This window comes from Cynara cardunculus (genome assembly GCF_001531365.2).
Source record: "Cynara cardunculus var. scolymus isolate 2C chromosome LG 3, CcrdV1, whole genome shotgun sequence".
Classification (NCBI taxonomy): domain Eukaryota; kingdom Viridiplantae; phylum Streptophyta; class Magnoliopsida; order Asterales; family Asteraceae; genus Cynara; species Cynara cardunculus.
Genome location: NC_037530.1, coordinates 39,737,647 through 39,760,574, shown reverse-complemented (window position 1 = coordinate 39,760,574; position 22,928 = coordinate 39,737,647). Strand labels below are relative to the sequence as shown.

At 36.2% G+C, this 22,928-nt stretch overlaps 3 protein-coding genes across 5 annotated transcripts; 2 read left to right on the top strand and 1 right to left on the bottom strand.

Annotated features, from left to right (window-relative positions):
• Positions 1 to 3,118: 3,118 nt before the first annotated feature.
• On the bottom strand, positions 3,119 to 5,627 carry LOC112509910 (40S ribosomal protein S29). The gene is made up of 3 exons (XM_025115120.1): positions 5,499 to 5,627; positions 4,294 to 4,393; positions 3,119 to 3,315 (listed from the first exon to the last, which is right to left on the bottom strand). Exons 1-3 carry the CDS (start codon positions 5,558 to 5,560, stop codon positions 3,307 to 3,309), a joined length of 171 nt encoding a protein of 56 aa, XP_024970888.1. The 5' UTR covers positions 5,561 to 5,627; the 3' UTR covers positions 3,119 to 3,306.
• A 1,087-nt stretch (positions 5,628 to 6,714) lies between these two features.
• LOC112509613 (proteasome subunit alpha type-6-like) lies at positions 6,715 to 12,456 on the top strand. Of its 2 annotated transcripts, none has more exons than XM_025114664.1 (9): positions 6,715 to 6,924; positions 8,045 to 8,139; positions 8,221 to 8,302; positions 8,923 to 9,019; positions 9,786 to 9,844; positions 10,493 to 10,575; positions 11,670 to 11,765; positions 12,008 to 12,067; positions 12,214 to 12,456. In XM_025114664.1, exons 1-9 carry the CDS (start codon positions 6,849 to 6,851, stop codon positions 12,304 to 12,306), a joined length of 741 nt encoding a protein of 246 aa, XP_024970432.1. In that variant the 5' UTR covers positions 6,715 to 6,848; the 3' UTR covers positions 12,307 to 12,456. The 2 variants fall into 2 exon arrangements, with proteins under 2 accessions (XP_024970432.1, XP_024970433.1); XM_025114665.1 differs by having other exon boundaries at positions 6,778 to 6,924; positions 8,025 to 8,139.
• Positions 12,457 to 13,869: 1,413 nt separating this feature from the next.
• LOC112508481 lies at positions 13,870 to 21,342 on the top strand. 2 transcript variants are annotated; one of them, XM_025113109.1, is made up of 8 exons: positions 13,870 to 14,051; positions 14,493 to 14,814; positions 17,308 to 17,505; positions 17,624 to 17,896; positions 18,263 to 18,365; positions 18,948 to 19,066; positions 19,658 to 19,834; positions 20,400 to 21,342. In XM_025113109.1, the coding sequence occupies exons 2-8, from the start codon at positions 14,512 to 14,514 to the stop codon at positions 21,150 to 21,152; spliced, it is 1,926 nt and encodes a 641-aa protein (XP_024968877.1). In that variant the 5' UTR covers positions 13,870 to 14,051; positions 14,493 to 14,511; the 3' UTR covers positions 21,153 to 21,342. The 2 variants fall into 2 exon arrangements, with proteins under 2 accessions (XP_024968877.1, XP_024968878.1); XM_025113110.1 differs by lacking the exon at positions 13,870 to 14,051 and having other exon boundaries at positions 14,096 to 14,814.
• The last annotated feature ends 1,586 nt before the right edge of the window (positions 21,343 to 22,928 follow it).

The following is a 22,928-nucleotide window of genomic DNA, read 5'->3' as shown; positions in this document are numbered from 1 at the left end:
AAAGTAATTTGTAAATAATATATAATAAATTGTAATATATAAAATCAAAAGTATAAATAATAAAGTAACATAAAAATAATAAAATAATATATATTTTTTTAATATAAATATATAAAATTAAATTAAATTAATAAAATATAAATATAGAACTAATTGACTTGATGTTTATGACAAAAAATCATTGCACAAGTTTCAAAACAATCAACACCCCTATTAAGGGGGTGCGGTTAGCACTGCCCTTTTTTTAACTCAAATCATCATGTAGAGTTGTACAATTTTTTTTATATGTTAGAATCATGTGATATCAGTATGTTTTTTAAGACACGTAAGATCATTATTTTATATTTGAAATTTTATAGTAAAATATTGTAAAAATAACCTTTATGGATTTTCTACTGTGAAGGTTCAGTTTTTTTACCTTCTCAAGTGTAAAAAAATAGTTTCACGAAAACATGCTGGTCTTACGTGAATCCAACCCATTATGTAACAATTAGTTATACTATGTTTAGAATTTTATATCATGTATCAATCAACTATATTTGATAGCAGGGGCGGATCCATAAATTTTTTCAGACGGTGACACCATTTAACTATAAGAAAAAAATATAGAGAAATTTTTTCACGGTTTGACTATAAGAAACAAATATACGGAATTTTTTTTCAAATGTTGGCACTATTTGACCAAGAAAATGACACTAACATGATTCGTACTTAGGTTTGGATTGAAATAAAAGCCTTGCAAACCAACTATATTAAAGAAAACTTATTCTCATTGTAGTTACAAATTACATACGATAGCACACAACAAATTAATACAGTTGCACCTTTCGCGAACCTAACTTTTTTTACCCTTTAACGGAAGAATAATACGGTGGCACATGCCACCTATACGACCAAAGTAGGTCCGTCCCTGTTTGATAGAAATATTTTTTCAGTTTGTACGGTTATGTACCAAGACTTGGGATCAATTGAGACCAAAGGTTTTTCGTGAGACCCATAAGACCAATTCTCAACCCTTTTGATTAAATCTACAATATGAACATTCATAATCACAAAATTGCCACGAGACTTCTCAATAATCACAAAATTGCCACCGTGCAACTTTAAACTATTAGATCATTAGCTTATAAAGTTGATCAATGAACATAAATTGGTTTTATGGGTCTCACGAAAAAACTCTTAGTTTCACGTGAACCCAACCCTATGTACTAATATCGTAAAAGTTAAAAGTTAAAAATTTATTTATATTAGTATCTTTATGAACTAGACATAGATACACTAAAAGCATCGAGCATTGAAATAACACATGGATATGTGTTATGCCACTTATTCCTAGTAGTCTAATGCAAGCATCCATTGAGGATCGACGATGAACCGCGGGAATACCATGATACACGACTTCTATGGCCACGTACCAACCAAGTTTAGATGGTGGTTCGTACGGTACTACCCACCAATTAGATTGGTACCAATTAAACTGGTGTGAATGGTGCGGAATAAGTTGGTTTGTTTTGTTACAAAATCGACACATGTAAGTGTCAATTAGAAGTCTGTAAGTGTGTGTTTGATCATGTGGAAGGTCGATGTGGTTTGTCAGAGAAATAAAAGTCAACTGTGTCGATTTAAGAAATATAACAAAATATTTCAAATTAAATCAACCTTTCGAACAAGATGTAAGCCTAATGTGCTTTTAGCAAAAAATTTCCGTTTCAAAGGGTTTTTTTTATAGTTTTTATTGATATCGAGGGATATTTATAATTTTCAATTGATTTCAACGTATCATATATTTTCTAATATCCTTGAGCACCTCTCGAAATTTAATGTGAATGTGAAGTGATTTTTTTTAAAACTTATTTCAGAAAAAATAGTCAAACCACTATAAATGGTTGATTATGGGGCTTTATGGCCCTTACAATAAATAGGCAAATAAAGGGGGGCAAAAATACAAGTACTTCATTTTTAGTCATCCCTTTTATAATTTCATCATTAGTTTATAGTTTTGTAGTTTTAAATAACAAATACTACAAAATCGAGTAATTAAACTTTTCCTTTTAACTGTGGATTTTTGGATCAGCTTAAGAAACGTCAATTATGTCATGTTCATTGGTCAAATTACAATCAAACAAGAGATTATACTGGTTTGATGTCATGTGAGAGAGCACTTGTATCTATGTTCGAATTATTGTTCGTCCTAAATCCGCTTTGTTGCAACTCGTGCTACAGGTTTGGGAAGAGGATCTAAATTGGTTGTCGATAAGTTGAGATGCATCTTTGTCCAACTTGGTTGGACGGGATCTTGCAATTAGTGTTGAACTTGGATTCCTAGTAGCACGTTTGTCCAAGCTTGTTTCTTCTAAAGTGAGCATCAGAAATATTCATGGTCGAAGTCCAATAAATTTAGGTGGATCGAATCATATACAATCATCCATTGGATGTTGGATTTTGTTATACGATCCAATCAAACTAACGTTGGAATCCAATCCAATGGATAATTATATTGGATCAGTTCCATCCATTGAATATTACTATTAGTTATCTATTTAGTAGGATTGGATTCATCCAATATTTTCAACTAACTAATCCACCATTTCAACCAATTCTTCATATACTTTCTTAAGTTATTAAAAAACAAGGCACATAAATATCAACTGAAAAACAATATCAAAAAACGTTAATAAATATATACATTATATATATATATATATATATATATAAACGATGGTAGTTATATGATAATTGGATCATTTTGGTTTTATTGAATGTTGGATTGCCATCCAAAAACCGACTAATCAAATTCAGATGATGAAATTTTATTAATAATAAAAAATGGTATAAGAATAGTTAAAATAAAAGGTGGAAACTACATAAATCTTTTATTTTGATGTCATTTTAATCATCTTGACGAAATTTTCTAATGATATATTTTGTTATAAAAATATTTACTTTATTATAATTTAAGAAATTACATAAATTAATCAAAATATATAAACTAATCTAGGGTAAATTGATGATTTTATCTATTAAGTCATGCCAAGTTATGTCTTACCAAATGTTGAACAATTGTTCTATGCTGTCTAAATGCCAGAACGCAACCTAAAACATGTAAAGATGGTAGGGATTTGAAATGCAAAATCAAACAACAAAAAAAGGGATGGCATTTCAGTATGTCATTGTCATACATGAATCATAACGCGTCTTAAAAGTTAAGATGAGAAAACTGATTGTTACCAACGATACTAACAAGATATCGGGATCATCTTTTCATTGACGATGGCCCACTTCAACTGCTCCCCTCGTTGGTGCAGATCAACGATACTGTAAAGCAGATATTACAGAAGATTGCTATCAAACATACGCAAATTGGCGGATAAAAAAGAAGAAAACAAGAACAAGATAGAAAAACATCAACGGAACCATCACAACTGCAGGGCCATATCTCTGATAAGTGGCTTGATAAATGTACTTGGCTTGTAGTTTATTAAGCAAGTGATCTTTGATAGTTTACATACTTTGTTTGACAGATTAAGCTATTCAACGAAACATAAAACCATGGTTGCTATTTACAATACAAACCGAACACATGGACAAAAACTTGAGAAATAAAATAAGTGATGCTTTATTGAGTTGTTCTATGCAACTTGCCAACTAACCCACAACGTGTTCTAAAGCAATTTGAAAAAATGCAAAAGAAGTACAAGCAAGAGAAGCATACAGCAAGGGACCAGAAGTATACGTTCTAATGATTGTGGTAAATTAACATTGATGATTGTGAGTGGATGTTCGATTTAAGTTAATGCATAAACGAATGTATAACCTAGTTTAAATGGACCAAGCTTGTAGACCCGACAATTAAAATTGATTGTTTCTCTAATTATTATCACAGTTTTTGCAGACTAAAATTTAATAGAGCAGGTTTGAAGTTGTTGCTAATGATAAAATAATCAAAGAGCTTGTTTAAACCATCCATAATTAAGAAGAAATACTTCATTAAAGCTTGTTAACAATCATAATCAATTTGAGAGAAGTCGATAGGGAAGTGGATGTTCATCATGATCGAATCAAATCAGATATGGTATCATCGTTGCTTGGATTTTCTTGTATTGGTGGTTTAACAACACCCCCTCCTCAAGTAAACCATCAAACTCAATGAATTCGACCCTTACCAACACAATTTATTTTGTGTTAACATGAACAAGATTACTATTTGCTGGCCTTGACAACCACCAAGCACCAACCAAATCAAAGAAACCAACAGTGGCCAAAAATGGTTAACATAAGATAAAAAAAACTAACCTTAATGAAACCAATCTCCTTTGCATTGCTGTGGAAGCACTGCCTACAGCACATAAGACCGTACTTTCTGATCAACCCATGTGAGTTACCACATACACGGCTGGTAAAACAAAATCAGATATCAAAAACAAATCATCCACATTATTGCAGCGAACAGCTGAACACATAACAAAAGACAAAGCAACATATTGGCCTTTTCCAGATGACACAAGCCATTAAAACTTATTAACACAAATTAAACAGCATTGATATAGACTTGCACTTTATCAGCCTGCCACAAAATATTAAGAAATCTTAATTTTACGGGATGTTTACCTGATCATTTACCTTATTGGATTAAGGGGGCAAACGCCAAAAATCTTACCAGTAAGAGGCAAGGCAAGGAACAAGAGCCTTACCTAGTTGGTGAGGGTGACTACTCTTAAGAGTAAGCGCTTAAAGGGTAAGATTGTTGCACAGAATGCCACTTTGATGGCCAAAAATATTACCCGTTGAAGCTAGTGAGAGTAGAGAACCTTACCCAATAAATTTTGGTAAACGGCCCCTTAGTCATCAATTTTTTTAGTAAAAGATTATGATGAGCTGCGGGTTTTTCCATCAAGGATCATGGCATGTACAAAGCCCCCTTTGGTTAAAATAATTTAATTTACATAGTCCGTTATAATCTATATCAAATAAAAACGTAGCTATTATAATCACCAAAGCTGAAGCCTCTCTGTTCTTGTTCATCGTTTTTCTTTTGTCAAAGAGTGCTTATTATTATGAGATCTTACAAACGTATAATTTCAACACCAGTTACAAAAAATTTGACTTAAATCTAACCGAATTACCCGTAACCTTTTTCATTTGTGATTCGTGTCATAATGTTCAATTATGATTAAAGAAATTCAAAAACTAGAGAATCCACAACATCAAACAATTGCGAAAGGCACATTTAAAGGAGGAAATCTCGAACGTTTGCAGTCATCAAAGCTATGAGGGATTGAAATACCACCAGTCACCAGAGCACATACACCACCAGTTTTTGTTGTAAATCAATGGTAAATTCAAACAATCCACGAAAACATAAACATAGAACAACAGTATTACACCACAATATAGGGCATTATACATTAATATGTGCAATACGATGAGAATATACAGAGTACAATAGCAGATAAACTTGACATGAATGAAAATTGAAGAACAATGATATAGGAACTAACCATGTACGAGATCCAGGGCCGTAAGTTTTAGGATGGGAGTTCCAGACGTTCGAGTGACCCATTCTTCGTGTACGGAGGCGACGAGCTCGGAAAATCGATAATTTCAAAACCCTAGATTTTGCACTTTCGGACCGCGGGACGATCTTGTGGGATGGTCTTTATACTCTTGCTGAGGCCCAATAAATTTGAAAATAGCCCAATAAGTTTGAAGATAGCCCATTTATCTACAAAAGGTGATCAATGGGCCATTGTTCTAGAAGAAAAAAATCAAATCAAATCAAATTAAGTTGACGGAGAATCATGTGAGAAACATAGTTAAAATAAGATGCGTAAGAAGGGATTTGGATCCTTAATAATCTTTAATTTCAAACTCATCCATAAATCACGTTTGATACGATTTAAGTCCGACCATACCGGTATTTGGGTACCACTTGTAGGGATGGAATAGAGGCGGGTAATGCATCCCCTGTCCTCGACCCCCGTTTAGCCCCCGTCCCCGACCCTGCACTAATTAATCCCCGACGGATTCGAGGGAAGGAATCCTCGATGGGTTCGGAAAACTAGTTGGGTACCCGTTGAGTAAAAGACGACGTATTTTAAATCTAAAATTATGATGAAGCATTGCTACATTAATTAACAATATCGAAAAACAAATATATTTGTCATTTAATAATGAATATGTACATATATATTTATTTATACACATACTATATACATATATCAAATAAAATAAAAAAAATGAGTAAGATTATGGGCGGTTGATGTCATCCCGACCCTACCCCGACCCTGCTTCGGATATAAAAAAAGATCCCCGTTTCCTCTTCGTTACCCATCAAACATGGAAATTCCCGCCCCGTAAAGATCAAATATCTACATATACCCACCTTAATGGGAAGAATTTCCATCTCTAACCACTCGTCAACTACTCTGGTGAACCAAAGGGCCTTTGGCCTAGCGGTATGTGAGTCCTTGGCCTTCTAGGAGGTCAAGGGTTCAAGCATCACCAAAGGTGAGGAGGGTGTATGAGTTTATTTGTTCTATTTACCGTATATAAATATTTTATACTAAAAAAAAATTATTCAGGTGAAAAAAATTTGGACCCGTCCTTCTTGTTTTGGGCTTATTTCGGCCCAGCCCAATATCCAGAAGCCCTTTTGCAGTACATACACAGTTTCTGGTTCGGACTTCGGACTCCTCACACTGGACCGCTTGGATATGTTGTCTTGGGAACAAAGAAAAGTTTCGTCTTCTTGATTCGAGATATATATATATATTTCAGACGGAGAACGAAGAGAACACTCGCCGGAGAAACCCTAACAGCAGAAGAACCAACGACAACCAGATCATATAATGAGTCGTGGAAGTGGAGGCGGATACGATCGTCACATTACGATATTTTCTCCTGAAGGGCGTCTCTTTCAAGTTGGTAAGAATCCTAAACTCGTCACACTACAATTATAACCTGTTCTCATCGATTAGAAACTTTGGGGGTGTTCGGATGCTTTCAAAATGATTGTATGATTACTATGATTGAAGTTGCAATAATTAGTTTATAGTGTTAGGTTAACCTGTTTAGCTAAAGTACTTAGGGAGAGCAAAGAAGTGATCATCTAACATCGGTTATGGTTCATATAAATTCAATAGATTAGTTTAATAATTGGTTATTGAAGTTTCTAATGTTCAACCGAGTATGGGGTCTTTTGGTCCGAATAAGTTAATCAGCTTGAAGTTAAGGATATGTGTTGGTGACTTTAGTGAAATCATCTGTTCATTTTATGTAATTGGATTCAAAAGAGGATATGGGGTTGTTAGTTAAACTATAGTACAGGTTAAGTGTAAGCTAACTAGAACCTGGGGATTATGGTGCGACATGCCATTTGGTGGGGGTCAGGGGCCATGCCCCATTGGGGGGTCCTGGGTCAACGTCTCTGTGAAGTTCGGAAGCTTATGAGCACCCTTTTGGAGCTTCCGAGCATTGTTCTGAAGCTTATGATTCTGAAGTAGTTTTGACTTGGAGCTTCTGACTCTGAAGAGTCAAGGGCTCTGAAGCCTTTTGATCTGTGTAAACAGTTTGTAACTGGTGTGTCTGATCCAACAATCATTTCCATTTATGGGGAGATATTCTTGGCACTAATTTAGGAATACTTAAGATTCTCTAAGTTTAAAAGATAAAGATATCTGCCAAAATCGGGACGGATTTTTGAGATTATCCTCAAGTTGATTTCGTGAGACCAGACAAATTAGGGTCGGAATACAACTTAAGGAAAATGAGCTCTCATGTGATGTAAAGTTTTATCCAGACTTTTTACTCTCTGTTTCTTTATAGTTTTCGGGATTCCTCCGACAATAGGTAGTTTTACCCTTACCTAATAATCAGTTTTGGCAACTAATCAGAAAATCAAAACCATAATCAGTTTAAACACACATATGAACACCCCCTTTTCGTATTCTAAGGAGTTCATTGTAATTGATATTACTGGTGAATTCACGCTCGGTATTGTTTCTGTTTTATCTGATTTCTGTTAGATGTTGTAAAATGGAAACAGAGTATGCTTTTAAAGCAGTCAAAGCAGCTGGGGTCACTTCAATTGGTGTCCGAGGGAAAGACTCTGTTTGTGTTGTGACCCAGAAAAAGGTCCCGGTAAGTTTTTCCGACCAAGCACAGATCATTTTGTGTCTATATGTTTTTCATGCGGTTGTTTAAAGTTTAGTTTTGATGTAGGACAAGCTCTTGGATCCAACCAGCATTACACATCTTTTCTCGGTCACCAAGTTCCTTGGGTTGTTAGCTACTGGCACTACAGGTTTTTGTTTACACATTTTGAACAATCATAGATTTTATTAATAACAGTTTATGCTAAGAGAAGGATCGTGGGAGAATAGGAGTTAAGGGGATAAGCATAAGAAGGGATATGAAACCTTGATCACTTGTTAATCACACCCCCATCCCATGAATTGCACTTATCATGGGAGTTGATCCGAGGTGCACCGCATTAGTGTTGATCTTCAATTAGAATTGATCCAAGGGTGAAGATCCCTTCTTATCATAACTTCCATTCTCACCGGAACCCAACCGTTTATCCTAATGCATAGAACTTTTTGCATACTTTATTGGCAATAGTATTTATCCTGTATTTGATTATGCATATCAATTAGTTATATGCATTCAAATACGAAGCGTTTACCCATTAATTATATGAATTTAAGTATGAAGCTTCAAGAAGCTGTACCAGTGCATCATTAACATGTAATCTTGAATTTTAAGTAATGTGCTATAATTGACGATACTTAATGCACATAATATTTTTGTTAAGATTTTACCCTGAATGCTTTATATTATAATACAATATTCTACTGTTTTATGTGCATTTAATGTAGTTATATTTATGTGTCAAGATTGAATACTTTTCTTTACAATTTTCAGCCGATGCAAGGACCTTGGTTCAGCAAGCGAGGAATGAAGCAGCTGAGTTTCGTTTTAAATATGGATATGAGATGCCTGTTGACGTATTGGCTAGATGGTATTCTTATTACTCTTAATACTTCTTAATGAATTAGGTTTATTAGGCATGCTCTCTTAGTCCACCTACATATTTTTTGGATGTATACATACATGATACACCACAATGCATTTGTCAACGAACAATGGGTTCGTTTGTTTCTCGAGGATGATATACAAGAAATCATGCAAAATAGGAACTGATGTTGTTGCTCTTTCTGATTTTTATTAATTTGTTTGTTTACATGGCGCTCCTTTCATGCTACTTTCTGTACAATACTTCGATTTTGGATGCTCTTTTTTATGCCATTGTTGAGCTTAGGGGTGTAAACGAGCCGAGCCGAGCCGAGTAGTAGGTTATTTGAGCTCGACTCGAAGCAATTATACCAGGCTCGAGCTTGAATACCTTTTTCAATGTAGGCTCGAGCTCGATGCTCATTTATGGGATCGTACTCGCAAGTGATGCACTCTTTTATTGGCTCGAGGTTGATAATTTTTATTAGTTATGAACATATGATCATGTTTGGCTCAAAACATTATATGCTCGAATGGCTCAACTCGGCTCGACTCGAAAAATTTAATCGAGCTTTTGAATAAGTCGCGTAGATCATGGTTTTATGAAGCTCAGCTCGTTAAGTTAAACGAGTTTTATTTTATGTTCGAGATCAACTCGAGCTCGAGTAGCTTGTTAAAAGCTTGACTCTTTTACACCTCTAGTTGAGTTTTATGATGTTATCTTCCTTGGGAAATATCTCCTGTTTATTCTTCTTTGTGTATTGTATGTGCAGGATTGCAGACAAGTCTCAAATATATACTCAACATGCTTACATGAGACCACTTGGAGTAGGTCTGTTTTTTGTTTTCCTCGAGTAACAAAAACTTCATCTCATGTTTTTTCTTTTCTAATTCGGGCAAAGTTGATTACCGGCCCCACACGGAACCCCGTCTCCATGGACACCGTTGTTGGGGGAGGGGTATTATTTTGGCAAACTCAGGGGCTCAGACTAGCGGCTGGGGGGGGTGGAAGTCGCCCACCCGTTTGCCAACTAAGCTACATGCCGAAGGCGTTTTTTCTTTCTAATTACCTTTTACTACAAACTTCATGATGTACTTAGACTAGGATGGTTTAGGACCTGTTTGTTGGTAGCTTAATGAGCTTAATGTAACTCGGAGCTTATTCGACCAGCTATATGTGACTTTGGTAGTGGCTTAATGATATAAAAAGTGGCTTATTTAGTAAGCTTCTAAAGGGGAGCTTTATGGAGAGAACCAAGTTTTTCCCAAACTTGCTCCTTCAAATTAAAAAACACACTCCTTCCATCTATGAAAAACCCTCCCAAGCAAACACCTTCCCAATTTATTCATACAGGACTTGGGAAAACCAACCAAACAGCCCCTTAGTTATATGCTTAACTCAGGCAGATTTATTTGAATATGTGAACTTTTGATTTGTATTGTTTCTTTTTACATCTCTTTTTTGTCTTTTTCTTTGCAGTGGCTATGGTTTTGGGTATTGATGACGAGAACGGACCCCGACTCTTTAAATGTGATCCAGCCGGCCATTTTTTTGGTCATAAGGTATCTGAACTTAGATTTCAAATTTTGGTATTTGGGATTCTAATTTATATATACTAGCAATGAAGGTTTTCTGCTCAGTCACTTGCGAACTGTATTTCAATCTTATTATAACTCATTCGAAGTTAGGGGCTGTTTACCAAACGCTTACCCGGGTAAGTGCTTACCAAGTCACATTACCTACCGGAAGAATATGGCAAGGACCAAGAATTTTACCCGGTAAGAGCGAGCCAAGGACTGAGAGTCTTATCCGGTAAGTGAGGACAATGACTCTTACCACTCTTACCACTTACCAGGTAAATTGTTGTATCCAATGCCGTTTTGGTGGACTAAAATCTTACCGGGTAAGAAAGTAATAGTGTTGAATTTTACCGGTAAGCGCTTATCGGGCAAGTGTTTTGTAAACGGCCCCTTAGTTTGTTCTTTCATGACATAAATTAATTGGTTGTATGACTGCTAATCTGCTATGTTACTTGCATACTGCCTACTACAAACTGAGAAATCTACAAGTGTATAGAACAAGGTGTGCCTTGTATTGTACTTCCAACTTTTAGGGGTGCATGGTTCAAATTATGGAGTGGGAATGGTTATTGCATTGATACTGTTTGTTAATACTAGGGGTGTAATTGATGCCTGTCGAGCTCGAGTATCGCTATATTTGACTTGAAGGCTCGAATCGACTCGAACTCAATAGCCAGGGCGATGTGGGACCAGGACAATATACCCCAATTATATAAAGTTGGAAGCTGCTATATATAATATTTTACAAATTATATTATAAAACTTAATAACTTTATAAATGACATAAATGTTGGTCTTTTTATCTGTTAGGTTCTGTGTAGTTTTGCCTTGCCAAATGTTGAATAGTTGTTCAATCATGTTCTGTCCTGTCCTATCCTGACTGGATACCGTACGCACCCTTAACGAACAAGGTGTAGCATTTGGGATGTGAAAGGGTACAGAATCTTGAGAAACGACCAGCATTCTTTTCCGGGTTATTAGATGATATAGAAAGAGGGATAATCTATTCACAGTTTCTGTCTATATACTGTCGATACTTCCCGAATCTCAAGTCTTATTTTGGACGGATTTTGCAGGCAACAAGTGCGGGATTGAAAGAACAAGAAGCAATTAATTTTTTGGAGAAGAAAATGAAAAATGATCCCGAATTTTCTTACGATGAGACTGTACAGGTGCATTTTTCTGTTGCAAATTAAATGGCAGCATGTTTTTTTTAAGTATATAATATTTATATACGGCAAATGCAATAAATAAACTCACACGCCCTCCTCATCTTTGGTGAGGTTTGAACCCCTGACCTCCAAGGAGGCCAAAGGCTACGATACCGCTAGGCCAAAGGCCCTTTGGTGGCAGCGTGTTTTTTTGTTGGGCAAATATTCACCAAATTTGTTGCAAATATTTGATGATTTTGCAGACTGCAATTTCTGCTTTGCAATCTGTTCTACAAGAAGACTTCAAGGCTAATGAGATCGAGGTATAAAGAACCCTGTTTTTGGATTTCGATTTCAGTGGGTTGTAGAACAGTCGAAGCATGTCGATGATTGTTAATTCACTTGGAAATGCTGCAAAATTATCGATTCTTGAATGGTATTTAGTTATCGGCTTTGTGTTTGTGGACAGGTTGGAGTCGTGAGACGGGATAATCCGGCCTTTCGAGTTCTTACTATGGAGGAAATTGACGAGCACTTGACTGCCATCAGCGAGCGTGATTAATTTACCATTCGATTTCGATCATAATTGTTTTGAAGTTTACTGTTTTTATTGGGGAGTGATGATGTTTATTTTGGTCGAGTTTATTATGTTCAAGATGTTGATTGATAATTACACTAGTTTCTAATTGACGTCCAAACGTATAGGATTGGTTTACCAAACGCTTCCCGGATAAACTTATTAGGGATCCGGAATCTTACCTGGTAAGAGCGGTCACAAGAACTGAGGGGTGGTTTACCCGACCCTTACCCAGGTAAGCGTTTACCGGTAAAATTCACTCTAACTTGCTTATCAGATAAGATCTTAGTCCGCCAAAATGGTATCGAATGCAACAATTTACTAGATAAGCGCTAAATGTGGTAAGAGTCGTTCTTACTTATTGTTTAAGAGACTCAGTTTTTTTGCTCTTATCGGGTAAGATTCTTTGTCTTTGCGATGTTCATCCGGTAAGGTAATGTGACATGGTAAGCGTTTATCCGAGTAAGCATTTGGCAAACCCACCTGAGAGTCTGACCCGGTAGATGATGGTGATGGTTCTTACTTTGTTAGCATTTACCGGGTAAATTGTTACATACAATGTGGGTTTGATGTATTGGAATCTTATGCGCTAAAACCGTCGAGTATAAAAAATAACTCGTTGATATATGTCGTACCACTTATCGTTATATATAAAACATTCAAATTATTTTCATATAATAAAACTATTCGTTAATAATCTAATACAAACATCCATTGAAAAGCAACGACGGACCATGGATGTGTGGTCAAGTTTGACGGACCATGGATGTGTGGTCAAGTTTACTGAGGTTATTAGGGTTGTACAGATGAATTCAACCAATTATAATTTAGCAAACTGAAAATAAGAACATTTAAAATTATAATCAAAATATGTTGTATTATACCAAAATATAATTAATAAATAATTAAAAGAATACATGACTTCGAATACCATGTAATAACCAAATTTAAAAGAATACATGACTACCAATCAATTATGTTATTACCAACTATATTGATATTCGTTGAATTGTACTACTAACTTTTAATATATGATTTTGGGTAAATTGTTTAAAAAAAAATAACGTACTTTTAACTTGATTCATATTTTGGGTAACATACTTTCAAAACTTTCATTTTGGTATTTCAAAACTTTTATTTTGGTACCTAAGATGTAAAATTTTAAACAATTAAATTACCGGATAACCGGTTAAAACATTAATTGGTTAGATTAAGATATTTATGTTAACAAATGATATTGAGTTGGATATTTACAACACTCGTCACATCAACATAGTAACTGGTTAATGCTTCATACTGTGACCTGAATACTTAAATGTTTAAAACTTTATATCTTATGTACCAAATATAAAAGTTCTAAAAGTACGTTATTTTTTCCATATAACTATGGTGTTACGTTTTTTATTATAAATATTTATTTTAGGATAAATAAAAAAAAGTTTGAATTCAGAATCCGGGTGGTAAAAGAACAAAGGTCAAGAAAGTGGGCACCTCCCGTTTTCAGACAACTTCAAAGTCCTTCGATCTGTTCATACCAAAAACGAATAGGTCGGTTATTTTCTTCTTCAATCGTTTCTCTGCAACTTCATCGAAAATACATCTTCAATCAATCCAATTCGAATCGTTCTTCCAATTTTAATCGCCAAAACCTATAGGATTTCACCTACTTTATTTGCTTCTTTCGCTTAATCGATCGAATGCCTTACAGAAATCCGGCTTTTCTTTTGCAGGTTCGTAATCAATTCTTTTTCTGATTGATTTTTACCGTTTTTGGGTTTTTAGGGTTTTGGTTTTGTAGATACTTATCATGATCACGTTCATTGTCTATTCGTTTTTCATTAATTTGATGAAAATTCGAATTTATTTGCTTTGATGATCATCGTTATTTCCACAATTCATCCGCTTCTATCGCCTAAGCCATCAAAAGGGGGAATTCCATTATTTATCGTTGTTTCGGTGATTAACTCGAAACGAACAATAGGAAAGATACCTGATTCTTACTTGTTACTGATTGCAGGAATTTGTTGCTTGTAGGGAATGTTATTTGCTTTCTTTGATTACAATCTCAGTTTAAGCAAAATTTTTAAATTTGAGATAAACCATCTACAAAGAAATTGAATAATTTTACAGAGAATTTTGTTTTCCAATGCTATTTTGTGTTTTTTCAACAGATATCAGGATCATAATCTCATGGCGACAGCAACAATGGCGACTGCAGCTGGTGCTGCTGCTCTGTTATATTATACATTAAATAAGAAACTACAATCATCATCTACGACAGCTGAAGATGATGAAGAAAGTGAAAGCCTTGTGCAAAACCATGGTCCGACAGGAGTTGGTCGAGTTTCGCATAGACTAATCCAGGCTCCAGCCACATGGTTAGAAACTATTTCAACATTATCAGAGACCCTTCGGTTTACGTATTCAGAGACTTTGGGGAAGTGGCCTATTGGAGATTTGGCTTTTGGCATCACCTATTTGTTAAAAAGACAGGTTTGTATGTGATCATTCTTTACTAGTCGTGCATAAAACCAAACCAAACAAACCCAGTGAGGGGGGGGATGTACTCCGTGACCTCTATCTTAAAGTAGTAATGGACTTGCATTGAATTGGAGGGGAGGCCCTCACTCCAAGCTCAATTTTTCAAGTTAATTTTTTTTTACTCTTATGTCCTTAGTTACCCTAGTCACTTATGATGGTTCCCCTGGTGGCCCTGTCCATTTTGATGAAACCTCCAGTCCCTCGCTTGACCGTCATTCCCCCGCACATTGATTGTTTTGTTACATTAGTTCTTACAATCATGCTACAATTATAAAGTTGGTTGATGGGTTTGTTAAATATATTTAAGTTTTACTTCTTTTAGTTTAAAGATAAATCAGTTCACCTAATGTTAATTTTATATATGTTCAAACCAATTCATCTTGAAGGAAATTATATAAAGTCAATAATAGTATAATTTACTACTCGGTTAATAGACATGGTAAAATAATAATTGAAACCGAAACTTACCTTATTTGGCTAACCGAGTCGTTTAACCCGCAAAACGAATGACCCGAAACCTTTTTGGTTGGCGTGAGTTATTCGGTTTAGATTTTCTTATACCCTTAGGTCCCCGGTCACCTAAGTTTTTGAATCCACCATTGCCTCAAAGAGCAGAGTGGCTACCTCTAGTCTGCTATCCTAATCTTGCGTCTCCAGGAACACCTATTAGAAGTCATGTCCTCGGAAATACCTAAAGCGGTCATGTCTAAACCTAACCTGCTCACTACATATTAATTAACTTAATGCCTAGGCCTTTAGATATTCATAACCGGTTGGTGCCAATTACATGTAATTTGGGGGTTAATTTAATTGGTAGAATGGGAAGGCTGAATATGATCGATGGATTGATACGTGAAACTTTAAATTTATCATCTCAATTATGCAGTTAATGGCTAGCTCGACAAGTAGTTAATGTTATTAGCTTTTACATGTAGAAATCTGCATTGTTGATGCCAGTGCCATCTTGTCCTACTTATGTCCACTCTTAATGGTATTGGGACGCATTTGCTTTGGCATATCAGATTTTTCATTTGGGGCTTAATGATGAAGCTCTCGGCTGAATCGGCGTTACGAATTCAGCCCTAACCCCCTAGCTTTATGGATTCAGCCATAGATTACTGGTTTTATAATCCTGTACAGTATTTTGTGAATCGGGTTCTATTTAAGTCTTCTGTCTAATATGGTTCTAGATTGTTGGTTTTGGAAAAGAAAAGGTCAATACTGGTTCAACTGAGACAAACATAATAAAGAATCCCTTGTAGCAGAGGCGGATCCAGGAATTTTCGAAGTGGTATCACAATATAAATACATAAGGACCTAAAGTTTTTATTTCATAATTTCATATAAACCTTTGAAGTTCTAATATTTGTGGTTTCACCCAGAAAAACTTATGGTTGCACATTTGAGGACCTAAAAGAATTTACACTTAGCCCCATCGGTTTTAGTGGTTTCACAGGCAACCGCCCTCTTAAGCATAGGTCCTCCCTAAGAAATTTCTTCTAGACAGAATGAGGCTCTCGTTGAGAGATCCAGCCCTGCCTGGTAGGTAGTTTGATTTATGTGGCGGATATGGGTCGAACTTTTATATATATTTTGGGAACCGAGGCCTTAGGTGGTCTAGATGAACAATCATTTTTTGCCATTTTTCTTGAATGGACAACAATGTTTGTTAGCAGCTTTAATGAGATTCAGTTTATTCAGACAGTTATACATGGTTTTTTGGTGGCTTAATGATATAAAAAGTGGCTTATTCAGTAAGCTTATAGGAGAGAACTTTATGTAGAAAGCCAAATTTTTCCCAAACCTGCCCCTCCCAATTAAAAACCACACCCATTTCATCTATGAAAAAACCCTCCCAAACAAAAACTTTTCCAATCTATACAGATAGATTAATCCATTAAGTCATCTTTATCCATACAAAACTTAATGGAAAACCAACCAAAACAGCCCTTACTGTGGTTGGGCTGTCCGGCTGTTGTCATCACATTACATTTAGAGATGTTTGGAATCTTGATTTCACATTGATCTTATTTTTGCGAACACTAGTAAGTAATAAGCAAACCATTCTTTTCTGGTACAACAATAGGCATATTTGTTAACGGCTTAATGAGCTTAACAGGACTCACAGCTTATTCGGTTAGCTATACATTATTGTTTGGTAGTGGCTTAATGATATAGAAAGTGGCTTATCCTGTAAGCTTCTAGAGGGGAGTTTTATGTAGAAAGCCAAGTTTTTTTCCAAACTTGTTGTCCCAGTTAAAAAACACGCTCCTTCCATTATGAAAAAGCCCTCCCAAACAAAAACCTTTACAATCTATACAGACAAATTAATCCACACAGACAACTTTATCCATAAGGACTTGATGGAATACCAACCAAACAGGGTATAATTTTTTCACCATACAATTGCTTGCCCAACTCTCAGTTGATGACTTTTCTCTGCAGGGGAATTTGCATGTTAGTAGCGTATTTGGAGGTGAAGAGAGCGTGCAGCTTACAGGACCCGAAATAGTTTCCGAGCTCAGATATCTCCTTGACTTGTTGACCCTTTGTTGGCATTTCTCAAAAAAATCATTTCCCGCATTTTTAAAGGAGACTGGCTATCCACCAGAAGACGTTCTTATTCAGGAACCTAAAGCTGGAGTAAGTAGCATCTGCCCACAAAAATGAATCTGTTCTGCGTTTCTTGATGATTCTTAGTTTGCTCTTTCTTCAATATCAAACATGTTAGAATTTATTGATTTTATGAAAATGGTTGCAGATTTTGAAGCCAGCTTTTACGATATTAGTGAACCACAAGACAAAGACGTTCCTTTTACTGATTCGTGGTACTCACAGCATCAAGGACACTCTAACGGCTGCAACCGGAGCTGTGGTACCGTTCCATCATACGGTTGTGCACGAGGGAGGAGTTAGTGATTTGGTATTAGGTTATGCTCATTGTGGGATGGTTGCAGCTGCCCGATGGATTGCAAAACTTGCAACTCCTTGTCTTCTTAAAGCGTTTCAAACTTATCCTGATTATAAGCTTCAGGTATTCGGCGTACCTAATGTGGTAATATATATATATATATATATATATATATAGGAAGAGAGGGAGAGGGAGGTTCAGGTGAAAACCCCCAGAAAAATGAAAAACTGATGAACACTCTGGTAATCGTTCATCTGGACGATATGCACATGTCCATACAAGAAATTGAAGTTGTTTCTTGGTTTCTATGTATGCCTGCATGTTATGCACATGTGCATACCATCGATATGAACAGTGACTAGAACACACCTCAGTTTTTCATTATTTTTTTGCGGTTTTCCCCTGAACATGACCTGACCCTATATATATATATATATTATAATTTCTTTATAATATTGGATATAAGATGAGTTTTTATATTGAATGCAGATTGTTGGACACTCTTTGGGTGGTGGAACGGCTGCACTTCTAACTTATGTCCTGCGGGAGCAAAAAGAACTATCTACAACTACTTGTGTTACATTTGCTCCAGGTTTATGATCGTTCTTCTATTTTGCTCTTTTTTGCCACTATAACGAAATCAGGTTTATAGGACGCCATTTTTTGTTTATGTGTCCTTAAAAGATTGCTTGCTTTATAGGACTTAAGTTTATAGGACTAACAATTGTGTGTCATATGTAAAAGTGTTACAATAAGTTGATTTTGGGGGTCTTAACAAGTTTATAAGAATACTTTTGAAACAAAGCGTCCTATTAATTTTTTATGGTATCGTTTGAAAAGGTCTTATAAAAACAAATGTCCAATAGAAAAGATGTGTTGTTTGAAAAACACTTCTCAGTAGTGTTCTATAGAAAAGCTTACATGACATTTTATTTTAAATATGTCCGAAAAAACTTGTTAAGACGGCAGAAACGTCTTGCAAACGTATTGTTTGGTACTATAAATTTAAGTCCTATAAAGCAGTATATCAGGACATTTAGACATTTGCGTCCTATAAACTTGATTTTGTTGTAGTTCGCTATTATCTCTTATATTTGCCATGAACTGTATAGCCCAATCTTGGTATAAATATTATCATCAACCTTTGATAGAATACGGCTACTCATATGATTAGGTGCTTGTATGACATGGGAGTTGGCTGATTCGGGAAATGAATTCATTACGTCTGTTATAAACGGAGCTGATCTGGTCCCTACATTCTCGGCTGCTTCAGTGGATGATTTACGTGCGGAGGTGAAGTTCAAACCATTCGTCTAATTTGTTAAGATTTGTGTATTTAGAAGTGGTAGATCAATCATCTATTAGCCTGTGCCAACCGGTTGCTGATGCGACTTAAGGCCCGTTTGGTTTTGCGGTACTTGGAATTGGATTCCATTCTTCTCGCATTTGTTTTGCGGGATTTGGTGGCATTCGGAATTGGATTCCATTTCCAATCGCGCTTTTGGTTTAAAGGGAAGTTTGGAATTAAAATCATTGAAATCCCACAAACATTGGATTTACAAATCCCACAAACATTGAATTTAGAAATCCCATGGGGTAAGTTGGTATTTCATGGGAGTTGTTTGTAATAATGTCTTAAAATATGTTAAAACATTTGTTTTGTAATAATGAATCAGTAAGAGGTAATTTAATTATTTATAATTTGTTTATATAAATTATATATAAATGAATTGAATCCAATTCCATTCAGAATCCTACAAACCAAAAACACCAAAGATTCCAAATCCTTCCACGAAATCCCAATCCTTCAAAAACATTCCATTAAAACAGACGGGCCCTTATGGGAATTCATGCTGTTTCTTCAGAGTTTACTTGTTTACACAGGTAACGGCATCAGCTTGGCTGAACGATCTCCGGACTCAGATTGAGCACACGAGGATTCTTAGAACCTTCTATCGTTCTGCAACAGCCTTGGGTTCTCGACTTCCATCAATTGCAAGTGCCAGAGCAACAGTTGCCGGAGCCGGTGAAATTCTCCGGCCTGTTTCTAGCGGTACACAGGTAAATTCTCTGTCCTGTTTCTTGTTGTAGGGTGCACTACAACAAAATCATGTTTATAGGACGCCAAAGCGGGGCCTTCTTTTGAGAACTCTCTAAATCGTGAGATCACTGAGAACTAGTGCATCATGTGCTATTTCATATGATTGCTTTTCATCAATGGCTAGAATTTAATATAGTGATTAACATATATTTGTTTCACATTACTCGGTTAAAAATACACGTAAAAAAGTTTCACGTTGTGAACCGAATACATATGGAACAAACACTGTGAAACAAATATATGTTAATCAATACATTAAATGCTATACTTAGATGAGTTAGACGTTTTCATGGACCTCACAAATTTTAGAGTTCTCAAATGATTAAGCCCCCAAATATGTTGGTTACCAAGTGAAATGGAGTCTGAAAATGGCTAAAAAGTGAAACCCCTTTGGCAGATTGGCTATTTCCGTAAATTTTCTAGTAGTTTATTAGGATATTTGGACTTATTTGGCGTTCTATAAAACCGATTTTGATGTAGTGGTGCATACGAAAAGTTGCTAAATTTCGCTTTTGGTGATTGTAGGTTGTGATGAGGAGAGCCCAAAGCATGGCTGCGGCGGCATGGTCCCGCCCTTCCCTTGATATATCATCATGGACGTGCATGGGTCCTCGCCGACGTCCCACCGCCACATCTCCGGAGCCTTCTCCTTCTAACACCGAACCCGAAAGTATATCAACGACACTCGAACTCCCGGTATCTGCATCAGATGGGGAACACGTATGGCAATCGGAAGGCGCCGATGAAGGTGTCGATAATCTTACGGGGCCAAGTAGTCACGAAGATCGAATGACTGAATTCGAATTATGGGAACAACTCGAACACGAACTATACGACCAAAGTGAAGGCGAGGAGGCTGACGTCGCAAAGGAAATGAGGGAAGAAGAAGAAGCGGCTATTGCGGAGGGTCGTAAAGGCCCGTCCGAGACCAATACTCCCGAGACAAAAGAGGCGCATAGATTTTTTCCGGCAGGAAAGATTATGCATATAGTGACGATCCCGAAAGTTAAGACGGAGGACGAAAACGATGAGACGTCCTCGAGTGACGACGAAAACGACCACGATCATGATCACGATCGGGTGGTGGATGAGAAAGTCGCGATTTTCCTGACCCAGCGATCGTTGTATAGTAAGATTAGATTGTCGCGCAGTATGATAACTGATCATTTTATGCCGATTTATAGAAGAGAAATCGAGAAACTAATACGAGAACTTGAGAAAGAAGAGACATCATCGTCAAGCAGTAGTAGCTCGGAAGAAATCAAGGTGGTGTTATAGCTAAAGGTAAGCGGTTCAACAAACCCATGGTCGAACCATGGGTATTATGGCTAACCATGTTGGGTGCGGATGATGGTGGTGGTGGTTCGACTGAGTCTTGTATATAGAGGTTAAGCCACCAACTCATTAGTTGATATAGGCGCACGCTTGTTCTGTTTATTGTGGTTATAAATGAGCCAAAAGTTTTGTTGCTTTAGTGTTTGTTTCTTTTTTTATAAAGTTATGTATATGAATTAATCTAACTGTGTAGATTGGAAAAGTTTTGATGAAAGAAACGAATCTTTTAATTGAGAGGGACATGTTTAGAAAAATATTTGGCATTCCGCGTAAAATTCTCTTCTAGAAGCTTACTGATCCCGTATGGATAGAATTGTGTATGTAGATTAATTTGACTATATAGATTTGGAAGATTTTTATTTCCGAGGATTTTTTTCATAGATGAAATGAGCATACAGCAAGGGGCGGGTTCAGAATTTTTTTTGGCTCCTTAGGTGGTTAGCACTTTTCGGGTAAGACACGCTTACCAACAATCCATTTTGTCGACTTGCCCTATGAATTAGCGATGATGCTAACTCTTATAACCGGTAAATATCTCTTTGTTAGCAGCCTAATGAGACTCACATTTCACTCAATCAGTTTTATATGACTATTTAGTATTGACTTAATGACATAGAAAGTGTCTTGTTCAGTAAGCCAAGAGGTGCTTTAATGATACATAATTTTTTTCCAGCTCCTCCTGTATATGAAAAGAAGAAATCTTAATCGGATGCACGATATTAATTGATACAAACAGTTTTATCCATTGACGACTTAACGAATTCCTAAAAGTTTGGTAAACTTATTGTGAACATTTTATTTATTCATGTCTAAAATTTTCCGCGTAGCAAACACGCAGAAGAAACCACAGAATTCTTGGGTTCAGAAAATTTCTTACTGACTTTTGTTCTTAGATTTCATATATCAAAGTAGAATCGTTCGTTAGCTCAGGTAAATGTAAATCTCAACCAAAATGGCGCTTCATTCAGGAAAATCGGAGTCATTTCTCGATGACGATGGCATTCTACCTCCAACAACAATTTCTAGCTCTTAAGCGACGAAATCGATCGGTATTTCCAAGCCATCAACGAAACTCGACGATCGATCGATTCTGGAACACCTACGACCAAAGAAGGGCGAAGTCGGTAAGATCGCCAATGTTATACCTTGAGACGAGATGGGCAAAACCAAATCGCGATGGCCAATTGTTATGAAGAGGGCATTATGTATTTATTTATAGGGCCAAAAGAGGGCCCGGACCCAACAGAGAAAAGGGGCCGGCCCATAACATGGACTTTCTTAGATGGTCTAACCGGTTTGGCCCGGCCCAGGACCACCGAAGGACTAGTCAGATGTAAGCCGTTAACTGGAGATGCTCAAAATGGGTCCGAGACGGGCCTAGGACAAGTTATTGACCGACAGTCAGGGACCGGTTGTGTTTTTTTATGGAAATCCAATTGCCTAAGACGGGTTACGAGATTGGATTTTTTTCAAATTAATATTATAAGCTATATATATATCAAGTGTTTCAATACTAAATCTCAAAAATAATAATTATAAAAACATATGTAAAAAATATATTTGAGTGATCCAATTAAATATTTTAAATTTTATTTCAATAAGATATTGTCCAAAAAAATCTTCAAAGAAGACTTTTTTATACATTAAAAATTGGTTTTGGGGGAAAAATTGAAACCGGGACCAGGTATTTTTGTTGGGACCGGGACCGATTTGCATTCA

Coding starts and splice junctions, on each gene's coding strand:
- LOC112509910 (XM_025115120.1), bottom strand. CDS start 5,560: ATGGGTCACTCGAACGTCTGGAACTCCCATCCTAAAACTTACGGCCCT. Junction 4,394..5,498: donor GGCCCTGGATCTCGTACATG/GTTAGTTCCTAT, acceptor TTGTTTTACCAG/CCGTGTATGTGGTAACTCAC.
- LOC112509613 (XM_025114664.1), top strand. CDS start 6,849: ATGAGTCGTGGAAGTGGAGGCGGATACGATCGTCACATTACGATATTT. Junction 6,925..8,044: donor AGGGCGTCTCTTTCAAGTTG/GTAAGAATCCTA, acceptor AAATGGAAACAG/AGTATGCTTTTAAAGCAGTC. Junction 12,068..12,213: donor TCAAGGCTAATGAGATCGAG/GTATAAAGAACC, acceptor GTTTGTGGACAG/GTTGGAGTCGTGAGACGGGA.
- LOC112508481 (XM_025113109.1), top strand. CDS start 14,512: ATGGCGACAGCAACAATGGCGACTGCAGCTGGTGCTGCTGCTCTGTTA. Junction 17,897..18,262: donor ATCCTGATTATAAGCTTCAG/GTATTCGGCGTA, acceptor TATTGAATGCAG/ATTGTTGGACACTCTTTGGG. Junction 19,835..20,399: donor CTGTTTCTAGCGGTACACAG/GTAAATTCTCTG, acceptor TGGTGATTGTAG/GTTGTGATGAGGAGAGCCCA.